Genomic DNA, 24,646 nt, shown 5'->3' with positions numbered 1-24,646 from the left:
GTTCATTTGCACGCATACCGACAAACTTACCAATGTGGGTTCCTTTATAATTTTCTTGTGCATTTACCACTTTCTCCCTATTGTTTGTTTAAAATGACATATTTCTCCCTGTAGGTCTCATCACTCTTACCAATTGTGTTTTTGGTCTGTCTATAAACATAACATATAATTAAAAAATAAATTAATTGGTTTGTAAAATCCATAAAAATAATATAAAAAAACCCGTAATTTCCTTTTGCTATATTTTGCATATCTTAAGGATGCTCAACTTGGGTTTTGTCTCTTGATTATTGAAATTGTCAAATAATAATTAGTGTATTAATTAATTAATTAATTAATTCATAACATAGTTAATGTGTAAAACTGGAGTTGTAGAAAGCTTCAAAACATTAACAAAGAAATTTTCTTCGGACTTGTTTCTTCAACTTAAATATGTTTTTCATTTTTTATCAATAAAAACATGTTTCAAGACAAGACAAATCACCTTTCTTTTTTTTTAATTTCTCTGATAAATACAGCAAAATAAATAAATAAATAAAATAAAGAGTGGCAGTCTCGAGATTGTCCTAGTGGAACAGAGAATTAGACAGGCAAAAAAAAAAATAGAGGGACCAGAGAATAAACAAAACTGCTTTGAAGGTGGTTTCTTAATTCCAGACCAATTTTTTTTTTTATTTTTTATATTCTTTTTCAATGCAAATTCTTACGGCGCGGCGCACAGCACACAACCGGCGGTCTGGTCGGTCAAAGTTGGAGATCCATGTCGCTTTTTTTAAATTAATTAATTAATTTTCATATTTATATCTTCAAATTGGAAGGTTTCTTTAATTTTAAGGGAAAAAAAAAAAAAAAAAAGATTTGCAGTATGTGATGGGGGTGGGGTGTGACATTCTCACCTGCTTTTGGCATGCGTGAAAAGGAGTATCACGTGCTACCCAAAATCAGAGAGACTATAAGAAATATCTGATTGGTAATATAATATAATGTTTCTTTTACATAAAAAAAAATAATCAGAATGTGGGTGTTATGGGTTTAAGCTTATATTAATTACTTAACAAGCAATAATAAATAATTTTTATTGGCGCACCAGGTTGAATTTAATCTTTTTGATACAATGATTGTTCATTAAATATTATGGCCAATTGTTTCTTCCCTTTGTGTCATCTTACTGTTGAATAATCTTTAATTGTAAAATCAACTTAAACCCTTTATCCTCCGTGACAAATTTAATTTTATATCAGGAAAATATAAAAATATATTTTATATAAATATATATTATATTGTTTTAAAATATTATATTTAAAGTACTTAAATAGTTTATGAACTCTTTAAATTATGAACACACGTTTTGATTTATAAAGATTAAAATCAAAATCGCATCTAAAGTTGGATTTGACTTATAAAATCTAAAATCAAAACCGTAATACGTAAATCAACACCATAATATATTTGACTTATAAACCCTAAATCAAAACCATAATATATTATGTATCTAAAGTTGAATTTGACTTATAAATCCAAGAATTAAAACCATAATAAACTATATATGTAAAATAAATAATATCTTAATAAAGTCTAGAATCAAAATTATAATAGATTGTATATCTAAAATTGATAATATCTTAATAATATATCAGACTATTAAAGTAGGATATTTCATATATGCATAAATCACTAATAATTTTAATAATTTTTATGAGGGCTTTACTTAGTTAAAGGGGGATGATGAGTTAATACTAATTGGGAAAAAATGAAAAATCCCAATATTTAATTTCAAGATATTGAGATTTCACATTGTTAGAGCTTAAATATTATTGTTGAAAAGGAGAGATAAAAAAGAGAGAGAATGAAAGAGTCAAAGAGGTGTGCCATTTCAGGCAGATGAAGAATTATTACTTAAGCATCTTCAAGAAAATGAGACAATACTTGCAGTAATCTATGAAGATCCCGGCATAGATAGACATGTACAATTTTTCCAATAAAATCGAGGATTTGCATGAGATTAATCAGTAATTAAACTCCATTTACCAGTTGATATTTCTAAATGAAATGCAAAAAGCTTTTTGTTTTTCTATAGCCTGGGGGGAAGTTAACCATAATTTGGAATGAAAAATATATTGACAGTGGATGTGACTGTGTAAAACACAGTTATTTCCCAGAAAAAAGAAATTTTCATTCTCAAAATTTTTTAAAAAACTGAATCTTGCTATTTTCTTGAGAAAAGTATTTCATATTACCGGAAAGAAATGAAAATACAAAAGCTTTGGAAGCAGTTCATGTCATATCAGAGATGAGTTTTCATAAGAACATAGTGAAAGAGACAATGAAGTAGTGGAAATGGAAAAATAATATCACAGTGGAGACTAAAATTGAAATAAAAGTTTATCTTCAGAAATGGTATGTTTGAAGCTAAAGTGGGAATCTAGATGTTCGGAAGAGATGTTTTTTCTTTTGGATATTAATCCATTTCTTTCAACAGAAAAATATATATATATATTGACTTATCTCTCTTACTTGAGCATGGCTGCCTCTTTAAGTTTTGGCATCATATGAAAAAAGAATAACAGTGCAGAAAACTAAAGAAATGGAAAATAATTGACTTTAAACAACCATATTCAAAAGCACATTTCATTTCATGCTCCATATATGGTGCTGTCGCCATTATTGTGTATTTATCAGCTCAGACATAATCTTTTATTTCTTCCTCTCTCTGTCGAATAAACATGAAAAAGAAAAGATGAAAAAGAAAGAAGCTGAGGATACATATTCTTGATGTGAACACCCATTTTTTTCTTGACTCCATCATGTGCTATGGTAGCACATCCATACGCTTTCAATTCAACAGTATTCCAATTCATTGTGTTTTTGTTATAGCATAACCTTAAAGCTTTGTAACACTGTTTTCTCTACAATTTTCTGCCATCTAGCTTGTTATCTGTTAATATCTCATGGGTTTTTTTTGTAACAAAAAATTTTATTCAAACCAAATTATTTTTTCAAAACTAAATCAATTATACCAAACAAATAAAACCTGTTAATATCTTATACTGCAAATCCAGAAGAACCTATGTGTTGCATGGCATGCTTCCACATTAATAAATAAAGAGAGAGAGAGAGAGAGGGGGAAGATAGTACAATGAATGAAATATGATGAGGTAAAGATAGGAAAGTCAAATGGGTATATTTTTCTTTTAAATGATGGGATTAACATTCTTCCACTTTGTCCCCCTAATTTTTGCTCTTTTGTTTTATTATTTGAAAAGAAAGAAAGAGATGAAAAAACTTTATGGTTGATGTTGCTGCTAATCGTATTTATGGGTGGAGTGTTGTTATCTTGCTTTAGCCGAGAGCCATTGCTTTTGTCATAGGAAAGGAATAATGCTAGCCAGCGCTTCCTTCCTTAACCCCTTTTGGACCCCATTTGGGTCCAATCAATGTGGGCCCTGCCTGTCTGGGCCGACTCTTATTAAAATGAAAAGAGAGCCAGCATTGTTGCGTAAATCAATAGAAAGCTGAGGTGGCGTCGCTTTGAGAGTTGGTGTCGTTGAAGTGGAAACTTGGCCCCATTTCCACCGAGTCATCAAAAACTTTGCTTCTTTGCCACACTTGTATTTATTTATTTATTTTTCCCTCTGTTCTTTTCACCCTTTGAGTGGTGTTCTTCAAGCCATTCTACTCAATTGGCTCACTCCACGGTGTAAAGATAAACTCCAACCAGCCCTTTTTTCTATTAATTACTTAGCTATTTGATTTGGGTTTATTTGCACTCATATTATTGAGATTTGAAGTGATTGTTTGAGAGTAAAAAAGAAAACAATGTCGTAATTGATAAGGAAGAGAGAAGCTTAGCCTGGCTTTACCCCTTTTGACGCCAATTTTTTTGGTTGTTGTTTCTGTCACATGCCTTCATGCATCATTCCTGTCTCTATTGATTGTCACTCTTTCCTTTAGAATTTTTTTCCGGGTATGTTGCTTTGAGCCCTTAATTATGAAATTATTGTATCAAATCAGTTGAAGTGACATTAAGCATTCTTTTAATCTCTCAATTAAATGGGTATATTAAACTCCGTCCATCATCTGTCTGATAGTAACGCAAATAATTTAGGCTTCAAATAAGTTTAGGGAGGTGGCGGGCCCTGACGGCTATGGTTGCAATTAATGGGTGGACTGGTGGTGGCACCATGAGATCTTCATGCCCTAAATGGCTAAATTATACTTCATTTTCCTCCAATTCACATTCAAACTGCATTAATGCCACCCTCCTAATGAATGATAAACTTCGGCCCCCTTGTTTTATCATTGTTCAAAGTGGGGCTACTAATTAAAATGTTGATATTTTGAGGGGCTATATAAATGACCAACATTTTTTTAAACTAAACTTTATGACCAACATGATGCAAAGTGACAAGAATGCCCCCTATATAAGCTGAGTTTTTCATCATTGTTGCCTATTTGCAAAATTTTCGCCAATTACCCATTCAAAATCTACCGGCAGTTCTGACTAAAGAACATCTATATTCAATCTCCAAACTTGAAGTCGTGATTATCCCAAGTTTTTTGTTAGTTTTTCATCACCATTCGAGCTTGTTAAAATTGTTATATTCCGTTGTTGACTTTGAGTTTGAATTTGTGTTTTTCAATTACATAACAGAAAAGTAATAGGAAAAAAGGTAAGATTTTACTAGTTTGTGTAATAATGGTACATTTTAATTATAATTATGTAGGAAAATGTTGCGTTAATCTTGATTATTGTGAATTTATGTTTAGGAGTTTGAGTTTTAGGGTTTCAGATTGAATATTACAATTTTTAGGGTTGCTTAGTTGATTAATATATGACAAATGAAGTTTGGAGTATGATTTGAGTAGATTAAACAAGTTTGGAGTTGACTAAGTTGATAATTTGACTACAAAATGAAGTTTAGCAATGATGCTAAACTTCGAAGAAAGTCAAACATCAATGCCAAAATTTAAAACGATGAAGTTTGTATTAAAAAATAAAAAGCTAGACGATTATATAAATATTTATCATGCATTGTATATAAAGTGTTATAATTGTATGAGGTTTAAAAGTGTTTCCTAGATGACCAAAAGAATATACTGAAACGAAAGTATTTCTTATATGATTTTGGGTTGTTCAAGTTTATTAACACATTTTCAAATACTTTTTATAAAAGTTTGATAATTAAACCGATCTATTAAGGGGCTTTGAAATACTTCATCAAACTATTGGGTGTTTGGAAAATTAAGTGGTGTGGTCCTATAGAGGTTTAAATAATAACCCTAATATTTATTTTGTCTTTCATTTGTAAATTGCCCCTTAATTTTCTATGTTCTTGAGTTGAAAGTATCCATGAGCAAAAGTGAAATTGAGGCTATTGGTTTGTTGGTTGAAATTGAGAAGTCCAAAGACACAATGGTGAAAAAAGGGGTTGAAATTTGTGAATGAAGAAAAGCAAAAGGAGAAGATGAAAATGTGATGTTCAAATTTAGGTAAACAAAATTTATTTTTTGGTTGGATGGACCAAGTTGATGGAGAAATTAAAGGAAAAAGTTTTTAAATGAAATTAATGAATGGAAATGAAAATGCAAATATTAAGCCATTCACAACCCTAAATATTTCCAAATATCTCAAATTCTTGTTTCTCCATATTTAGAAAAACAGCACTCTGCTTCATCATTAACTTTCAACCTTTTGCTCTGTTTGGCTTTTACCCATTCAAATAAAACACCCAGAAATTAAGTGAGAGCAACCAAACAACAATAATGGCAAACATTTGGCACATAATATAGGGTTTTAGGAATAATTTTTTGAAAATATTATAAATTTGAAAATGGGTTTGGCAAATAGAACAGTCCATACAAACAAGATAGATTTAAGATGATAAACTTTGTTCCTTGATAGATGGAGCCTACCCACCTAATTATTTATTAATGAGCAATGGGAATGCAAATCTATCCTCAGTTTGAATTGCTAAGCTAACCCTTTAACTAACTTGAAAAAGATTGATGGTTGTAAATGCAAATTATGTCACACTTTTGATACAAATTAATACATAACTGAAAAATCATTAAATAAATAAAAGAAGAAGAACATGAAACAACCTTCTAAATTATTTTGAAGGAATAGAAGAAGGTGAATCCCGCAAAACATGGAAAATTGAAACCATGTTTATGTCAATTTGAAAGGGATTGTTTTTCTGAATAGACTTGCAAAATGGGTCACACCAATTACCCGATCCAGTTCACATTTAAAGTTAAAGGAAGAAGTGGGCAAACGTGGAGCCAGTAGTACCATAGTAAATGTAATATAAAAACAAGAGAGATTGAAAATGAAAGGATCGGGCCTTGAACCAAAGTGTGGGAGGAAGGGATGGATGGAGGAAGATGGAAAGAGGTTGACGTTAAGTTAGTGCAGAGAATAAAGTTTACCCCACTTTGTCTTTGATTAATCAACTACTAATGTGTCTAGTGCTTTTCAACACCCACTGACAAAACCCATTTCTCCTTTCTAATTTTGGATCTCTTTTCTCCTTTTTTTATAACATAATTATGAACTCAGCATTATTTCACTACAAAATGTTGATTTGCTAACCGTTACAGTTGTCATTTTCCAACCTCTAAATTATAGTGAAACATAGCCTAATTCTGTTTTTGTTAAACATTGCCCGAAATTTCAGTCAGAATATTGTGCCAGTGGTAAGAAATTGCATGCGACTAATCTACAATTTTCTTTTCTATTTTTTCGAACGGTATCACTTCATTCAGAAAGCAATAACCCAGAAAATTTTGAAGCTGACACAGCCGATCCTGAATTGCAAAGATGTTGGGCCTGTTGATACTTCTAATATGACCTGCAGAAATTGCATCTTCTTTGAAAACAAAAAAGTAAAATGGCTAGAGATAGAAGAATTTGGGAAGAAAGATAAGACACTCATATGATAAGATGAGAGAAGATCACAAAACAAACTTAAGCCAAACAGAAAACCCTTAACTGTTTTCCTATTGTTCATCCCTAGAAGCTATCAAATTTTAAGTTGTCCCAAGCTTTGCACTGCTTCAGATTCTTCAAGACTTTTCAGGATTATGCTTTCTCTTTTCTCCGCTTGACATGATGTTCCATCTAGCACAGCAGAAGCACTGATGGTTGAAGGATCTTCTTTCAGAATGGGAGGTGCAATTGTGTTTGGATGATCTTCCTTTTGAATGGCAAAAGCAATAATGTTTAGAGGATCTTCTTTATGATTGGTTGAAGCAATTGTATTTGGATGATCTTCTTTTTGAGAAGTCAGAGAATCCTCTTTACAAACTGGTGGAGTAGCACATACAGGCACAGCATGCCTGATAGTGACTGGTGGAGCAATTCGTACAGGTGGGGCTCGCATCACTTGACGAGGAAGCACAGATGGTGGCGGAAGTGGCGGTGCAGAGAAACAAGGCACTGCAGTTCGTACTCTTACTGGTGGAGCTATACCATGACAGGTCCTATATTGCCGGATGGGAACATAAGGAGCTGCTCCTGCTGCAGGGAATCTTTGAGGTCGAGTCCCTCGGCCATCTGTAGCTGATGGATGTAATGGCAGCACAGATTTATCATTTATCGTTGTGGATGTTGGTCTGTGTCGAGAAGCTGCCTTAGGGCAAATTAAAGGTAGGATTTTCGATGTGGTAGAAGGTGGGGGTTGTGGACTTGTTGGTCTAGGGCTGTGAACAGGAAATTTCTTTGTAAAGGGTATGGGAGCATCAGTGGAGTTTGCCATGGCCATCTTTTCCTTCAGCCGGTAATTCATTAAGGCTTGTGCTATCGTACTCTGTTCTTCATTGTTCTCTGGCTCAGTTGAAGAACTTGCGGTCTCTTTAGCCACTGTCAAAGAAGGAAGACACATAATTCACAAATGAGACAGAAGTTCCTAGGTTAATTTTAGAGTTCAAACATATTAGTGAAAACTAGATCCTGGGAAATAACACTTCATATCCTTCACAGAGATTGTCATGAATGCTGCATTGAGGACTACATGACCAAAGAGGTGACTCTAAAGTAAAATGAAGATCAAGGACAGCAGGCCAGTTTTATTGTACATATAGTAACCAGATCATAAAGAACTTATATATAAGAGGTCTTAATTTCTAAATGACCTATAGACAACATGGCACCGGTCACGAGACTAAGGAAAAAATTAAGTACGAGATTTCATATGAAATAACTGAGGCTTAGTTCAGAGTAATTATATATAATCACAACAACTTGCCTGGTTTTCTTTTCAGAGAAAAGAACAGAACTTACATTGTTTTAGGGATGTCCAAGCTGCCATAGCAGCATTCTTCTCTGCTTGCTTTTTGTTCTTGGCAGGTTCTCCCATAAATGTTATCCCAGCCAATTCTACCATGCCTGTAAAAACAGGTTGGTGTACAAGGCCTGATCTAATTGTTGTGTATTGTGGCAATGGTGCTCCAACTCTTTGTGCAATTTCCTGCAAGAGGTTCTTGTAAACCCCTGTCTCATCCTAACCATTAAAAAAAAAGCCCGATCAGTACCAAAACAATGAAACTAGATACAACTGTGACCCAAAGGCATCAACATCACGCAACATAGAATACCAAAAGAACATGTAGCCATAAACAAGAATATTCTGGCAAATTTCCATATCTGTAATTACTTCGTTGCTCTAGACAAAAAAAAAAAATCCTTTTTTTAGCTTTAACCTATCTTCTCTCACCTTTTCTCTGCTCACTTTTTCCTATTTTCCAGAAATGGCCATAATATCAAGAAGGTAGCTAATTAAAACTCACAGTAGCTATGAAATAAATTTACATTTAGCCTGCAGTAATTTGAAAGTTCCATAATTTGCTTCACATGCTGAGGACCAGTAGATATGATTGTTCCGTAATGAAGCCAGTTAAGACAAAGTAGAAATTTTTGTATATTATATATATATATATATAGAGGCTGTAAACTTGTTGCAAAGAATTGCCAAGAAATTTGATAAGCTTATAAGAGAGGGCATTTAAACAGTTAAAGGAAGTTTCCACTTAGGTTAATGAAGTATGACCAAATCCTAGAACAATTCTTATTCCAAAAATATTAACGTATCAAACAAAATGTGAGAAAATTGTCTATCCTAAAGATAGAAGAAATTATCCTATGTACAGAAGGCCTGTATACTAGCATTCAATCACTGCATGGAACAGATTTAGGGGTGCATATTTAAAGCAAAAAATCTAAGGCAAAATTCTGAGTTGGAGCCTTGGATTAGAAAGATGCTACAACAAATTATCATTGAATGGTAGAACAAGATCAACCAGATAATTGTAAAGAATTTTCTAGTAATCCATGTCTAACTATAAATTTATAAATGGTTTCAACCTTTTATCACTTGAACAGTTACAAGCTTGTAACATTTTCCTTGGAAGCTGCAAAACGTGAATCAATTTACTGTGCCATTTTCCCCAACAATTACAAAACAATAAAGATATCAGTCTTTGTTTGCAACGGGAATTTGAATTCAGACACAAGCTTGTAAAGTGACCAACTATTTGCTGAAGAAAATTGAGCACAGAAAATGGATATTGGAATACAGGCTCAATGTATATTATATATGCATATTTTAGTTCCAGATGAATATGTTTATGGCTACTCTGCTTTCAAATCCAGCATTCGTACAAATCAACTAATATTTTGTTATACACACCCTCCAAAAAACCAGATGTTAACTGAGGTTAAAAAAAGTGCATAACTATATTACACAGTAAATCCACCGCCCAGACAGTTGAATTTTAGCATTCAGGAACAGCACATATCTAAAATCAGTGAGTTCAAACATTCAAAATAACTTCAGGGAATCAAATGAATCTTTTCAAAACATTAAGAACAACTTCAAGTTAAGATCAATAACCCTTTTCGCCTACGATTCTCAGAGCCCACCAGATACAACACCTTAAATATTACAAATTTACTAAAATCCCAAAGAGAATATTACTTTATACAACCCAGGCAAAAAGAAGCAGTAAAGAACCAGAAGTCACCAAAAACCAAATACTTTTTCATGGCCGAAATACCCCTTGGACACCCTAATAATTACACAGGCATATCGAAACGCAAGCACAGCTGTTTTCCAAATTAAAAGACAAATAAAACAAAATTAATCGATTAGTAAACGTTTTCAATGCCGACCTCCCTCACCCATAAATTTCCCAGTTCACACTCTGTAAAAATATAATAATTTTAAAAACTTGACTGTCGTCACCCAAGTCAGAGAATCCCACTCATTTTGTAACTGCAAATGCAAACCAGGGGCATTTCAGTCATTTAACTCAACCCACCAAATCAGCCCAACCTGCGGTGATCACCGCCGTTGAATAATTGACCCACAGAACGAAGCTTAAGCTGGTCGTGCAACACAAAGCTCGCACCAAATCAGCAAATTTATTATTTTTCCTACTTAAAAATCACTCATTACTTTATTAATTGCTCTTGACTTCAAATGATCAGCTAAGAATTAAAGTAAAAATTTTTAAAAAAAAATCCTTAAACCAGGCCCAACGGCGGCGACTAAGAAAGCGAGGAAATGTAAAGAGGGAAGGCGCGTGAACAGACCAGTATCCTAGCGGCGAGGGAGGGGGAGGGCCCACTGTTGGAGAGTGAGTTGAGAGCGACTTCGGCGGCGGAGTGTTCGGCTTGCCGGAGAGTAGGACAGTAGTGAGGACTCTCGAAGATCTCGCCGTTAAAGTTAACAGTAGATTTAAATCTAGGAGCGTGGTCGGGACCTTCCCGAATGCACGTGTAGGAGGGGAGATTGAAGCAGCTCCTCTGCGCCAGCTCTTGCAGCTGGTTCTTGTACATTTCGAACCCAAGTTGTATCAGTCCACTAGTGGTTGAATTAGGAGTGAAATGAGGGGAAGAGGGAGAAGGAGAGAAGATGAAGTTTCAGTTAAATTTAGGGTTTTGGTGGTGCGAAGAAGAGAGGGAGATTGTGGAGAAGAGAAGGGGCCGGGGAGGCTAAAATGGTGATTAAGTTAATTAACGGGAGAGAGAGTCAACTGAAAGTTGGGCTGCATGGATGTGATTTTAATTTTAGAATAATTAATTTTTTTGAATTTAGTGGATTGGTCACGTGACCTAAATTAGTAGTAAAACAGGAAGATGACTGATACACGCGTCAATGTAATAAGAGTAGTCTTTATACATATACAATTTACGTAGTTTTATATACAAGAATATATTATAAATATTTTATAATATAAATAAAAAATATATATTATAAGGTATATTAAATTAGAATAATAAAATAAATATATTAAATACTATAATATAAATCTTATTAAATAATATATATTATTGATATAGATTAATATATTTAAAAATATATATAATAAAAAATATATAAAAAAATTAAAAATTTTAAAATAATAATATATTAATAAAAAATTTTAATTATTTTATTTTTTAAAAATATATATTATATAAGATGATATCCAATATATAATACATAAAATTAAAATTTTAATATATAATATAATATACAATTTAACTATAATAATTTTATATAATGTGTATATTTATGTATTAAATTATACATATTATATGTATTATGTAGACGTAAAATAAAGCGGATTATTTATGCAATAATATGCAGGTTTGAAAAGGCTGGAATCTCACACATCGAGCAAGTGCAAGTACCAATTTACCCTCAAAAGGTTGTTTTTGAGAGGGAGTTTATGGTGATTATACATTCGAATTGATTATCGTGGACAAGGTCAGTGGCGAACAAGCTTTTATTTTATTATAATATCCGAAATTGATGAAGTTTGACTAGTGAAATTACTAAAATGCCATCATTAAAGAGTTAGTGATAAAAAATAATTTTTTTTAATTGAAATTGAATTAAAATGCGGATCGTAGAATTAAATTTTGTTAATTAAAAATGGGGCATGATATGGATAGAAAGTTGAAAGGTCGTCTGTTAGTGAAACTGTGAACTCCTTGACAAATTAGGATTTACAATTGCCATTGATGAATGATGCTGTCGAACTTTCCCAAGAATTTTTTTTTTTTTTTTATAAAGAAGGGAGACTGATTCAATTCGAGGTTTATAATTTTGTAAAGGCCAAATAATTATTTTTCTTCCTAACAAATTCTTGTTATCCAAGTTAAAAAATAATAATTTTCATCAGTCTTTTAAATTTGTTAATTTTTTTAAATAAAATTACTTAAAATGCAAAAAAAAATTTAAACTATATAACACTAAAAGAAACAAAAAACCTTTCAATACTTGTACATTGATCTTTGTTGCCACATGCTGTTCGTTGACACAGGACAAGGACTTCATCTCAGTTGCCACATTACTAAATCCAATTTTAATATGTAATTTTCCAGCATTTGGATTTTGGAAGGCCTCCTCTATTGATTTACATATTGACAAGTAAAAGCCAGAGTATAGTTAATTAGTGTATATTTCTACAACTACTTTTACAGGTTATCAATTGGACCAAACTTTTCAGGGTAAAGCATACAACAGGTAATTAATTATATCCACCAAGCAAATGTAGCTGAGTGGGTAAAAAAAAAATTATATGAGCTTTCATTAGATAAACCAAACTAGGGTACAAGCTGAGTAACAGAATAATTTGGGATGTCACCATGAAAAGGGGCTTGCTCCCTGCAAAAAAATCTCATTTTCCACATCCTTCACCCACTGACAAACCCGATTGCAAGTCTTTATAGCCAAAGCCTGCACATTTCACATCCACAAAAACTTGTTACAAACAAAAAACAAAATGAACCAGACAGTCATTGTACATTTACCCTGCCAAGCTAGCTTGATTGATGCATTTCCACGAAGGGTGAAGGTAAAGTAAAGCAAGTCTCGTGAGGTTCACAAATATCAACAAGTTAATTACCCTATCAAAAACATATTTTCTAAGTAACATTACATTGCCTTGACCAGTAATTATCCATGAAGACTCCAATAATTACACCTTTCACATAGAAAAATCATTTTGAAAATATTAGAACCAAACTAGTCTTTTGCTTGTCTGCATGATCAAGAAACCAAACCTTTTCTGCAAGGGGATCAAAGGCAGCATAAAGTTCAAAATCCTGCGTGATCCAGCAGAGAAGAACTGCCACACAGAAGCGATTGTATAAATCAGCCTTCCAAATAAGCATGTATGTGTATGAACAAGTAATGTTATGCAATCAAAAGAAGAAATTAAGTTAGCAACTTTGCAAAAGAAGATACATCAACAAATGTCCAACCTTGCATACAGAAAAAACTATACATCTTAATAGATGTTTGGTCCTGGAAAATTTTGCTTAGGTCTATTGAATTATAAACAAAGCTTCAATTCTATATAATTAAAGAAATACACAGGTCCATAAACCATAAAAACAAATTACTTCAACTTATAAATGTAATAAATGAGGACCTCTGAAAAGCATCTGTTTCTGCAGGATGATAACAGAAAATTTTTTAACTTAGCACCATTTTCTGTTCCACCATGAAGTTCATTTTCTATAAAGTCCCAAAATTTGTTGGTTTGAGATGGCATTTATAGTGTACAAACTTTGTTCCCCCCTTAAAAAAAAGTGAGATAAGAATAGCCAGTGCAAAATGAAAAAACTGCTCAAGCAGATAATTAGATGTATCCTGAATATTAAGATATAATATGAACCAAAATAAAAAACAAGAGAGGAAACTTTTACCATAGTTTTCATCTCTTCTAAACTGAGTTTTGTGGGGTCCAATGTCTTGATCATGCATGGAAGAGTAAAGTTTATGGTAAGCTCTATACAGTCTGCAAGCAAGAAACTAGTTATCCAACAGACAATAACAACCAAATGAACTCACCATGACAAAAATGCTAAAAGATCTGGTAAACAGTTAACCAATTACCTTTTCTGCTGTTGAGGAGTGCTTATTGGGGGCGAGAACTCAGAAGACACATACTGATCCAGATATATACTACGATAAATAAAATGCCAAAGTCCAGAAGGACCACCTATACCAACAACCGATTCACTAAACCCTTCAGGAGAATCTGTTAAAAGCCTTTGTTGGCTCAAACGATGAGATATTGAAGAACGAGGCAATAGATCAATAGGCAAATCTTCAATCCGCATTACCCCTTCTACAATGGATCTCTGAACTTCACTAAGAACATTTGACTTCACAAGGACACTTTCAATATGAATCCTATTAAAGATTTAAGTCAAATGTCTCAGTATAATATCTATTTGCTACAAACATATATCTCGATATCCACAATTAATACTTATTAGAGTTGAACAAAAATGTTTACCTACAATCCTTAAGATGATAAAAGGCATCAGAACTAGTAGTAAGCAACACCAGGTATGTGTCCACCTGCCATAAGAGCACAAAATTTCCAAATAAATTCTTTGTTTCTTGATATAATAGCACACTGAAAAAGCCAATGATGAATATGGGATGTGAAAAAGATGATTAAAGAGAAGCAATTCAGAGATATTCCATTTTCATGCTCTCTTGTATGCTTTGGTTTCTAAAAAATTCAAGAGATATTCCCTTTTCCTAATCAGGTTGGGATCCTGCAGTCTTGTAATAAAAGTTCAGGAGATATTCCTATTTCCCAATTTGCTTTAACTACTATAAACTTCAGCTTTTTCTCCACCAATATGAAGAAAAAGAAGAATAAGAAGAAAATTAAAGACAAAAACATTCCTCCAGCGATCACAGAAAACTTTAAGCAGTTAAATTGTATGAGATTAAATTTTGTGATTCTTGTCTCACATCAAAATAATGGACATAAGCATATAAAAATGCCATGGGATTATATCTTGGCAGGCAAATCGGTGAGAAAGATTCAGATGTCCTGCAAAAATTCAGAAAACCAATTAAGACTCAGCATCACAAAGAAATTCAGAAATCACAAACATTAAGTTCAAGGCAACAGAATACAAGGATAATTCCAATTGTGAATATTCTAGTCCCTAATTTAATATATATGTAAAGAATTTTACAACTTTTAAGCTAATCAACCATAATATATAGGTGACAATGATCACATGGAACTGGACCAAAGTAATTGAGTCACTATGGATCATTATGAGATTGGCTGACATCAATCAAGTTTCCCATACGAGATCAGAAAGAAAAGAAGATGTGCAATTAAGAAAGAATAACATTGAGCAATTATGAGAAACTTAATAGTTTTTACTTTCTTTTTTTATTTTTATAAAGAAGGCATGCTAAAAACAACAAAAGAAAAGAAAACTAAAGAATATATTCCTGAAAAAATAAACTTCAACAGTAATGTTACATCCTAATCATGAAATTAATCTTACTTATCAATGAAATAAGTTAATTTTCATCAACAGCTTATCAGATGGAGAGGCCACATTATCAGCAGCCAAGCTTGAAGTACCAGCATTATTTCTATAGCAATATATGGATGGATTTCCTAATAAAATAATCATATACAGCAGAACCAAAAGACTTTTCCTTATAATCATTTTATACTTTCAAAATACCCATGCAAGTTGATCAACAAAAGATGACACAAGACTTGTCAAAGTCTCTCAATTTACCTAAATGATTCTGAAGACATAACAAAGTTGGAAAGAAGTAGCATATCATCAGGATGAAGAGAGGCCTTTTGTGCACCAACAAGACTCACAACCTGGATTTTAACTTCAAGTGAGAAAATGTCATTGGCATGCAAAGATTATTACCTTAAAGATAAATGAGACCTTAAAAATTGGAGTGCTAACAAAGATTGATATAGATCAAAGAGGGATGAGGGGGATTTTACCTTGTATTTACACATTAGCAAAGCAAACAGGACACCTGAATCAGCAACATCTTGCAATATAGCACTAGCTTCTTGTCTTGTTGCATAAGCAAGGGGAAGACAAGTATATGCATGAAGGAATGAGGCAGGATTCCTAACAACGAAGAAATGGTTGGCTAATTCAACAGTATCATCCAACTTACAATTGTGAATGGTGAAATATGGGCAATCTAAAGAGCAGTTTAGTTGTAAAAACATATGGAAATGTAAACAAAAATATATGGAAATTTTTAGGCATTGAAATCCTGAAGTTCTTAAAATACAAGCTAAAGGTAAATGACTAGTTGTTTGCTTTGATTTTTACATTTTCTTAAGCCAGTGAACATGTGGTCTGCAACTCTGCATGTTGAAACTTCAGAAAGTCCACACACACATGCACATATGGGCTGCTTCTTCATATTCTCAGCAACTAGATCTAGATTACCACTACCTAATCTCCTAAGATTTGATTTATTCTGAAAACCCTAACTAGGATTTCAAGCATAAACCATAAACTCAGCAATCACAAAAATATCACTATCACTATTCACAACATAGGAATAACATCAGTCGATTTGGCTTATTTTGTATATATCATCCCCAAAACCATGCTTTACCACTAAACCTTTTTAGTACAATAACCCTAAACCAAAGCATAAGAAATCAAAGATAAATCCCAGTCAGAATTAAAACAAACAAGCAACCACAGCCACCTGAATTTTTTTAAAAAAAAAAATCTGCACACTAAGAGAAGTTTCAACAACTTTTGTCCAAAAAAATAGAGAAAAGTTTTATGAACTGAACAAATTTGGGACAAAAGAAAAGAAAAAAAGAAACCCACTTCTGCAGATATGTATACTTTTCCAACTCCAGCAAAAGTATAAAAAGGGGTAAAAAAAGGTCCAAACAAATTTAAACATTCCCAAAAGGGTCAGAGAAACAAACCAGCTGAAAGAATGAATGAGTGATGAGAAGACAACATCTGTTCCTCCAAGCAGTGGTGTCATATCAAACTTTGGGTTCTTCTCGAAGCATCTGTTTATGGACTTTGTTAAAATAAGTATCATCTGCATTTATACCATATCAATCAAATGACAGTAAAAAAAGATTCTATTCATTTAAACTACACTGGGGAAATAATATCAAAAGTAATTAACAAAGTATATCACAATCTGATGGTACAGCAATAGGAAAAACACAGCTGCCAGAAATTGAAATTCTGAATGGAAATTGTAATGTACCTGGCCGTAAAGAAGCTCTAATTGTCCCCTTAATGATTCATAAGGCTCTTCTGTGCAACTAATGCAAACTAAGTAGATTGGTCCCTTCACAAGAAAGACCACCTGGACACACAAAGATGTCAACCCAGTGTAAGTCAACAGATTCAAAAAATCAAGACTTTCCTCTCTAAAAGAGAATTATAACATCAGGTAACTCATGCAAAACCATAAGGCAAAAAGAATAGGCATTTAAGTTAACCAATAATGTTACATCTAGCTAGTGTTGCTTTGATGGAATTTACCAGGACAAATTACATTTCACAATACTCAATTTTAATGTTATACTAGCAAGGAAATAAAAACACCGTTTTTAATAGAACCATAGGAACAAGGGTTCATTAGAAAGTTATGAAATTGAAGTAAGAATTGAAATCAGCTAGAAGAAGTGAAATCTTAAAAACACCTGATGCTCCCCTGCCTTAACCAATTTGACACGATCCCCACTGAAAAACAGTAAAGTAATTACTGGAGATAAGTACTAAAATTCTGTAACCCAACTGCTTAGAAAGATTACCCTGAAAACAGATATATGCTTCGTTGAGAATTCATAAAAATAAAGCAACAGATGCAGCCACATACCCATTCTCCACAAAGGAAATAATTGCTTGTAATGTTGCTGAAAAGCCTGCTAGCTTATGTTCATCCCCGTATCTAGAAGTAAATGAAGGATTCAATGAAACATTGAAACAGATGGTTCAGCATCTTCCACTACTTGAATCAAGATGCATGCAATTTAAGCACTACAGAATGTTGAATTTCATAAGCAGAGGAGACAAACCTGGAATATATTGGTTTCCCAGAGTGACTCAAAATGAAAAAGTGTTTTTTCCTCTTTCTCCATGATATGGAAGCATCATCCTGCACTTTATTTATAAATCAAACATGATATAACATTGAAAAAGTATACTCATAAACCTATCTTGACAGTAGACCTTGCAACAAAAGTGAAAACAAGAAGAAAACCAAGAACTAAGAACTTCATTCAAAACACATAGGGAGAATATTTCAACGCAACCCTGGACTTCTTTTTTTTTTAAATTCCTTTGGACATCTTAACACATGATCATCCTCACATAGACAAACAGTATATTTCTTCTCATCTTAGAAATGTGCAAAACAAAGTGCCATAAAAGAGAAAAAAAACTTGATGAGATTCAAGGGCATGAAAAATTAGAAGGAATCTTTACACAGCAATCCCAAGTACACTGGTGTGTGTCTGTGTCATGTGTGTGCCATTATGCATCAGAGAGGTGACACCTTATAAAGCTTTGCAAATTAAAACATGTTCAACTTTTCATATATTATGTTATTACAGCATTTTATGGTACAGATTCTGTTTAATAAAAATGTCCATGGAAAACGTACTGACACTATTATTGCATTGGAACTAGCTCATTTCCTACAGGTCTTCTGCCTTTTCTAGACCATGCATCTCAGGGGTCTTACATTTACTTGTTTCCAATACATACATACATAACAGAAGAGTAGTACTCTTAGTTTTTCCACACACACATATCAACTTTACTCTTCATAGAACTTGAACTCCATAACTATTTGCTAATGTACAATTCCCATAGCTCAGGGATCTTACATTTACTTGTTTCCAACACACACACACACACACATGAATCCTGGAACTCTTTAAGGAGAATAGCACATCTCATATTCAATGAAACAATAAACTTCCCACAATGCACTACACTAACAAGAAATTTCCAACTCTTAGTCCATCAATTTCTATCATTAAGAAATCAATTGCATGAACTCCACACAAAGCTACACGACCAGTTGGACACCATAATTCTCCAAGAAATTTCTACAATCAAAATTCAACACATTCCAAATCAACAAATCACAACCAAAACCTACAGACTCACCTCATCGACATGGCGTTTACCGGGAACCCAAGCGGCCCGAGAATCGTGAACTCCATCACCAAAACCACCATCATTATTCACTTCCTGTATCTCATCCTCATCAATTCTCGAATTACTCGTCTCGCTGCTCCCTCTCTCTCCCGCATAACCACTACTGCTGGCACTCGAAGATCCATCCGCCTCCACTTCTACCGCTGAGCTCTTCCTCCCCCACGCCAAGTCATTATTCACATCCACTGATCCATTACCGTTGGATTCCGTCAATGTAATTGACGCCAACGACACCTCATCTTTGATTGGTTTAGAGCTGAGTTCGTCATCAGAAGATGATGTTGATGAAGAGGAGGACATTAAATTGGATTCAATTTGGGGCCTGCTATAAATGAAAATTCAGATTTTTACGGAATCTTCCGACGATGAATACGTTCAAGTGGAAGATAGTTTAGAGGTCCATAGCCAGCCTACCAGTCGTCCCTTGGTTGTTTAATTTCTCTGTGCGTAAAATTTGCGCTGCTAGCAACGACGAGGTTCTGACGAGTAGGTGCAGCTCATTAGTGGACTCCGGGTCCGGGTTGATTCATTTTGATTCTGGATTTTCGGCCCTGTAATTATGGGCCACTGATTCATGGCCTCTTTCCTTCTAAAATTGAGTAAGTGGCCTTGGTGTTGCGAAAAAGCAGCATAACCTGCAGCTATTTTAGGTACAAAAATATATGTATATTTATATATATTATTATATAATTAGATAATATTTTATTTTTAATATAAAATCACTCAATCATATAATAACACATATAAATATATATATATATTTATGTATTCAAAATAAATATATAAAATTTTATTTATTGCAAAAAATCTTTGTTTTGGGTAGGCATGGGGATTGTAGAATTAATACAGTTAGAATTTTTTTTAATGGCATGGGCTTAACTTTTTGATGGATTAATTTTCACGCTATTGATGGTTGGGACTGGCTGATTTAAGTAGTATTCAAATATTTGTTAATAAAATTGAAACAATAGTTTACAAATACCTTTTCAGATGATTAATAAAAATAAACTCAATACATTTAACCAGTTATAATCTATGTATATAGTTAAGAGTTTTTGTGTTATTTGTCCATTGATTAGGGGTCCAAAAATCTCTTATATATTTGCTAAGTCAACTTTTCAAAACCATAACATAATAGTTTTATTCATTAAAAGTTGTCATTTTAGGAGGTTTAAACCCATCATTTATTCAAACAATTTTCATGTGATTTTAAAGAGCTTTACGAATTATGAAACATGACTCATTCAGGTTTTTTTTTTTAATCTTAATTTAATTTTGCATTTAATTATTCAGTATTCTTTTCTCTCACGTGTGATTAGGGTTGGATATGAGCAGAACTAAACTCGAACAGGGCCCAGCTCATTTTCGGTGAGCCTAAGCTCAGGCTTGGGCTTGGGCTCACTGAGCTACCTAAATACATGTTCTTGTTCTGCTCGTTTTATAATTTTAATGTTCAGATTGACTCACACTTAGCTTGGGTTCGTGTGTTCTGACTCGTATTCGCTTTGATTAGCTTTGAGCTCCCATTTCAAGCTCGACAACTTGGTTTTAAGCTTGTATTTCAAAGAATAAACGGTGTCATTTATTCCAAATTAAATTTTTTTCATTTGAACGAGTGGCTCATGAATCGAGCTTGGGTCGCTCAACCTATGTTTAGATTCAAATTCGTATTTGTTTTTCACTTAAAATTTAGGCTTGCATTCATACTCGGGCTCGTTTAAGACAAGCTTAGCTTGGGTTATTTGAGCAAAATTTATTTAAAATTTGAATAAGTTCTCTTCGAATCTAACCCTTTATATGATTATGCTTGAATTTAGTTCAAGTATTACATGGTCATGTTCATTGCAAAAGGGAGAGAGGTTGTTGCCAAAGAAGCTACACGAGGGCAGCTGACGTTGGAAATCAAGGGACCCTGGATGGCGCGTGCGAATAACGGAATCAAACGGGCGATTATGCTATTCGGAAAGAAATGGGTTGGATTGAGAAAATCAATTCGTGAGAAACAAGTAGCGCAAAGGGAATTTTCGGCGAGCACGAGAAAGGTAAGCCCACAAGCCTCTATATTCAAATTTTCCTCATGGGCCCAACAGGCCTACTACAAATGTTTCTTCTTCCTTAGAGAGGGCCCAGCCTCTGCCCACAGGCCTTTACACATTCCAATGTTGCCATAAAGTTAGAAAAAGACAGCCCAAGACTATGAAAACGACAGGGAGTGGTAGAGGATAAAATAGTCAAGTAACCATCACCATCATCTGGGCCCCTCTGGGGCGAAACATTTCAATCTACCGGCCTGAAATGAATATTTGTAATTTTGTGGCTTGGAGTGCCTCCAGTCTTTGTCACAAATTGAAACAATTTTTGTCCTTACATTTTGTCAGTAAACGATTAGTGTCATTTTCCTTTAAAAGTGACGACATTATGCAACCCAATTAAGTAAATGGGTCAATTCAATAATAATTATAAAATTAATTGTATTGAAAATGAAATGATAGCAATTTTATTTATATATGTAAAAGACTAAATTATAATATAAATCAAATAAAAAATAATTATTGGGTAGTTAAAATAAACCTGGGACGTTAATCATTTGGCTTATTCTAATGATTCTATTCCTTGCAAATTAATTTAATGAAGGTTTACATTGCCTTCCAGCTAGCAAATGCTGCACAAGGACATTGTCTTACAGTTCACATGACGAGTTCCAAAGATCAAGTCTACAAAATAATGTAATTTATAATACTAATAATAATTAAATCAGATCATTATCCAGATAAAACAATATTAAATCTGTTTCGTACCAGATCCGAGGTTCATTAATTAATCTGACATACAATCTCGAAACTTGTTAACTGGTTTAGTTACTCAAAGTGATTTTTAAAACGTCTCCTTTCGCGTTGCCATAAACGAAATGAAGCCGGAAGGCTAAAGGCAAGTTTACGTGTCCTGAGGGTAGATTTGACATATCGTTTGGAAGTGTCATCATCATGAGCTAACACCGATTGCAGCCGCTGCTTTTCTTACCAAACCCCACCATTTATTGACTTCAACAGCCCTCTTTATACTAATATATTCCCAGATTGCCCCACTTCTGATTTAATTTTAGAAATAATAAATAATGAGTAACAATTTTAAAACAATTAGATTCCCTCTAAAATTTAGGATACAATACAATGTCCCAGTTAGAAGAAAATTACACGCATAAAAATGATCCGTTGGGGAAAATGAAAACTAAATAAAAATTATGTCATAAATCATTTCAAAATCTATAACTCCTCACTCAAATGTTATTTTTTTTTCTTTTTCAACGATTTGTTGGTCTAATAATTTTCAATCTTGGAACCCAGTCTTTTCCCAAATTGCATTTCGAACCCTCGTTAGATCGCCTCCTTTCAAAGTCCTCCCCAAACCTTCGTGGACCGAAAACGAAGCGATTCTCGTCTTCGCCAAAAACTCGTGCGGTGGAACCCTAACGCTTCCCTCGCCGTGCAAGTCACCGTCGTCTGTATCCGCCCGCCGATTGTCCCTGTACTCATCCTTCAATATCTTCGACCAATCAGGTATATTGACCGGCAACGATGCGGGCGTTCCACCGGTAGAATCGGCACGCTTGGTGGGTTTTTTATTCACCCGGGAACTTGAAACGGTGGGTTTGCGTGGGAACTCGGACGAGTGGTCTGAGTTGTTGAAAAAGTCTGATTCGTCGAATTCGAAAGATGACGACTCGGTTGCCGGCCCTAAATGAGGTGAGTCACTGGGGAGGAATCGGTAACTGCGTCGGGGATAGTAACTCTTGCTCGTCGCCATTAGGGTTGTCTCTTCTCTTCTCTACCTTTTCCTCTTCTTCCTCTCTTTGCTTTTTGAGCGTGGGTTTTCAATTTGAGTCTGTTTCGAATGAGTTGATCTGCTTTTATAGAGATGAAGTTGTGAAATGGATAAGGCTCTCTGTTTTCTCTCTGTAACTCGATTTCCAGTTGAAATTACCAAGTCACCCTGCAATTTCAGTGGACACGCCACATAGGATTTTCTGGTTATCCACTGAGACACAACCCATATGATAAAAATTAAATAAAAATATAAAATGAGTAATTATTTATTTAAATAATGAGGACTAATTATTTTATCCAATTAACTGAAAAAAGGATTAATTCCTCAATTATCGCCGTTGAAAACAACCAATAAAGCAAACGGCATTATTGAAACAACGTGGATGAGCGCCGCGTGGCAAAGAGCAATCGAGCGGACAAAGATGACAGAACGGGGGTGATTTGGGAAGATGAATTTGTCTCTTACGAGAATAATTTTGTACTACCAGTTACACATTTGTCGTGACCTGGATTTAAAGGTTAAGAAAGGGCGAGCGAGGTTCACCCGACCTGCTTCTAGGAAATGGGATAAAGTGGTCTAGTTTGAACGATCAGTGATTTCGACACGTGACCAAGTTTATTGTCACCTTGCTACGTGGCTGAATATCACTTAGTCTAACGGATGCGCACGATGGCACGTGAAATGGGACCGACACTTGGTTTAACCGCTTCTCAATGCCAGCTGGTACTGCCCACTCTGATGCTGTCCCATCAAATGCGACACCCGATAATATCTTCTAATTATCGCCTTCTATGTCCTGTCCGTAATATTGAGTCACGAGGAATGGCTGGTTTTGGCCTTTTTCAATTTCAGGGTGCGGCAGATTGTTATGACAACAGAGGAAATTGGTCAGGAAGAATATATTTTTATTATTTTGTTGGAAAAAAAATCAATAATACTATATATATTATTTTTATATATAATTATATATATAATAATATATTATTATATAATTAAATATTATTTTATTTTTAATTTTAATTATTTTATTAATTATAATAAATTATTATTTATATATATAATTACATATAAAAACCATATATATAATATTATTCATAAAAAATATCAATAGTAATATTTAGTAGACACATAAAGATGCTCATTCAGCATTTGGGCCAACCCGAACTCTCGTACAATGACATTATCTATACTATCACAACTTGTAATTTTGTGAATCATATTGAATCCTTGAGATATGGTAACAGGTGAGTTCATCGCCGCTTACAAAAATAAAAAATTAATTTAAATTTTATAAATATATATATATATATTTATATAATAGATCAATACTCAAAACACGAGTTAACCTATCAACTAATCACAGCGGCACAATCCAGGGGCTCATGAGTTGTGCTCCAAGTCTTGCTATTTGATAGGTTGGCACGATCTGTAAGTTAGCGAGCCTTGACTAAACATGACCCGTGCCCATAAACACCTTTATCTATTATTGAGGATAATATGACTAATAAAATAATTATTTATGAACTTTAAAATAGTAATAGTTTTAAATTAAAACAACAATTCGCATAAATATATTTTTTAAAAATTATATTAGTAATCGTACGAAAATTTTAAAAAATAATTTAATTAATTAATATCACAATTTAACAACATAAAAAAAACCTAATATATTTTAAGATGATAAATATTTTAAAAAATGTACAATAAAAATATAATATAAAACATATTAATTTAATCAAACACAAAATTAATTTATACCTAATAATATTTTAAAATATCTACGTAAAATAATATATAATAAATTTTTTT

The 24,646-nt window shown here is 33.4% G+C and overlaps 3 protein-coding genes across 3 annotated transcripts; all 3 read right to left on the bottom strand.

Moving 5' to 3' along the window:
- Nucleotides 1-6,909: 6,909 nt before the first annotated feature.
- Nucleotides 6,910-11,045, bottom strand: LOC123196881 (double-stranded RNA-binding protein 2-like). Its single transcript, XM_044611032.1, has 3 exons — nucleotides 10,592-11,045; nucleotides 8,282-8,501; nucleotides 6,910-7,861 (listed from the first exon to the last, which is right to left on the bottom strand). Exons 1-3 carry the CDS (start codon nucleotides 10,835-10,837, stop codon nucleotides 7,023-7,025), a joined length of 1,305 nt encoding a protein of 434 aa, XP_044466967.1. The 5' UTR covers nucleotides 10,838-11,045; the 3' UTR covers nucleotides 6,910-7,022.
- Nucleotides 11,046-12,429: 1,384 nt separating this feature from the next.
- Nucleotides 12,430-19,478, bottom strand: LOC123208934 (vacuolar fusion protein MON1 homolog). The gene is made up of 14 exons (XM_044626591.1): nucleotides 18,962-19,478; nucleotides 17,863-17,942; nucleotides 17,664-17,735; nucleotides 17,488-17,527; nucleotides 17,046-17,147; nucleotides 16,750-16,871; nucleotides 15,787-15,919; nucleotides 15,563-15,654; nucleotides 14,766-14,847; nucleotides 14,296-14,360; nucleotides 13,890-14,189; nucleotides 13,700-13,791; nucleotides 13,052-13,116; nucleotides 12,430-12,725 (listed from the first exon to the last, which is right to left on the bottom strand). The coding sequence occupies exons 1-14, from the start codon at nucleotides 19,310-19,312 to the stop codon at nucleotides 12,630-12,632; spliced, it is 1,692 nt and encodes a 563-aa protein (XP_044482526.1). The 5' UTR covers nucleotides 19,313-19,478; the 3' UTR covers nucleotides 12,430-12,629.
- A 2,647-nt stretch (nucleotides 19,479-22,125) lies between these two features.
- LOC123205693 lies at nucleotides 22,126-22,915 on the bottom strand. The gene has a single exon (XM_044622713.1). It carries the CDS (start codon nucleotides 22,814-22,816, stop codon nucleotides 22,340-22,342), a length of 477 nt encoding a protein of 158 aa, XP_044478648.1. The 5' UTR covers nucleotides 22,817-22,915; the 3' UTR covers nucleotides 22,126-22,339.
- Nucleotides 22,916-24,646: the final 1,731 nt, after the last annotated feature.

The sequence above is a fragment of the Mangifera indica genome, chromosome 2 (assembly GCF_011075055.1).
Source record: "Mangifera indica cultivar Alphonso chromosome 2, CATAS_Mindica_2.1, whole genome shotgun sequence".
In the NCBI taxonomy this organism is placed as follows: domain Eukaryota; kingdom Viridiplantae; phylum Streptophyta; class Magnoliopsida; order Sapindales; family Anacardiaceae; genus Mangifera; species Mangifera indica.
Note: the sequence above shows the minus strand (reverse complement) of the source record. Positions and strands in the feature narration are given on the sequence as shown.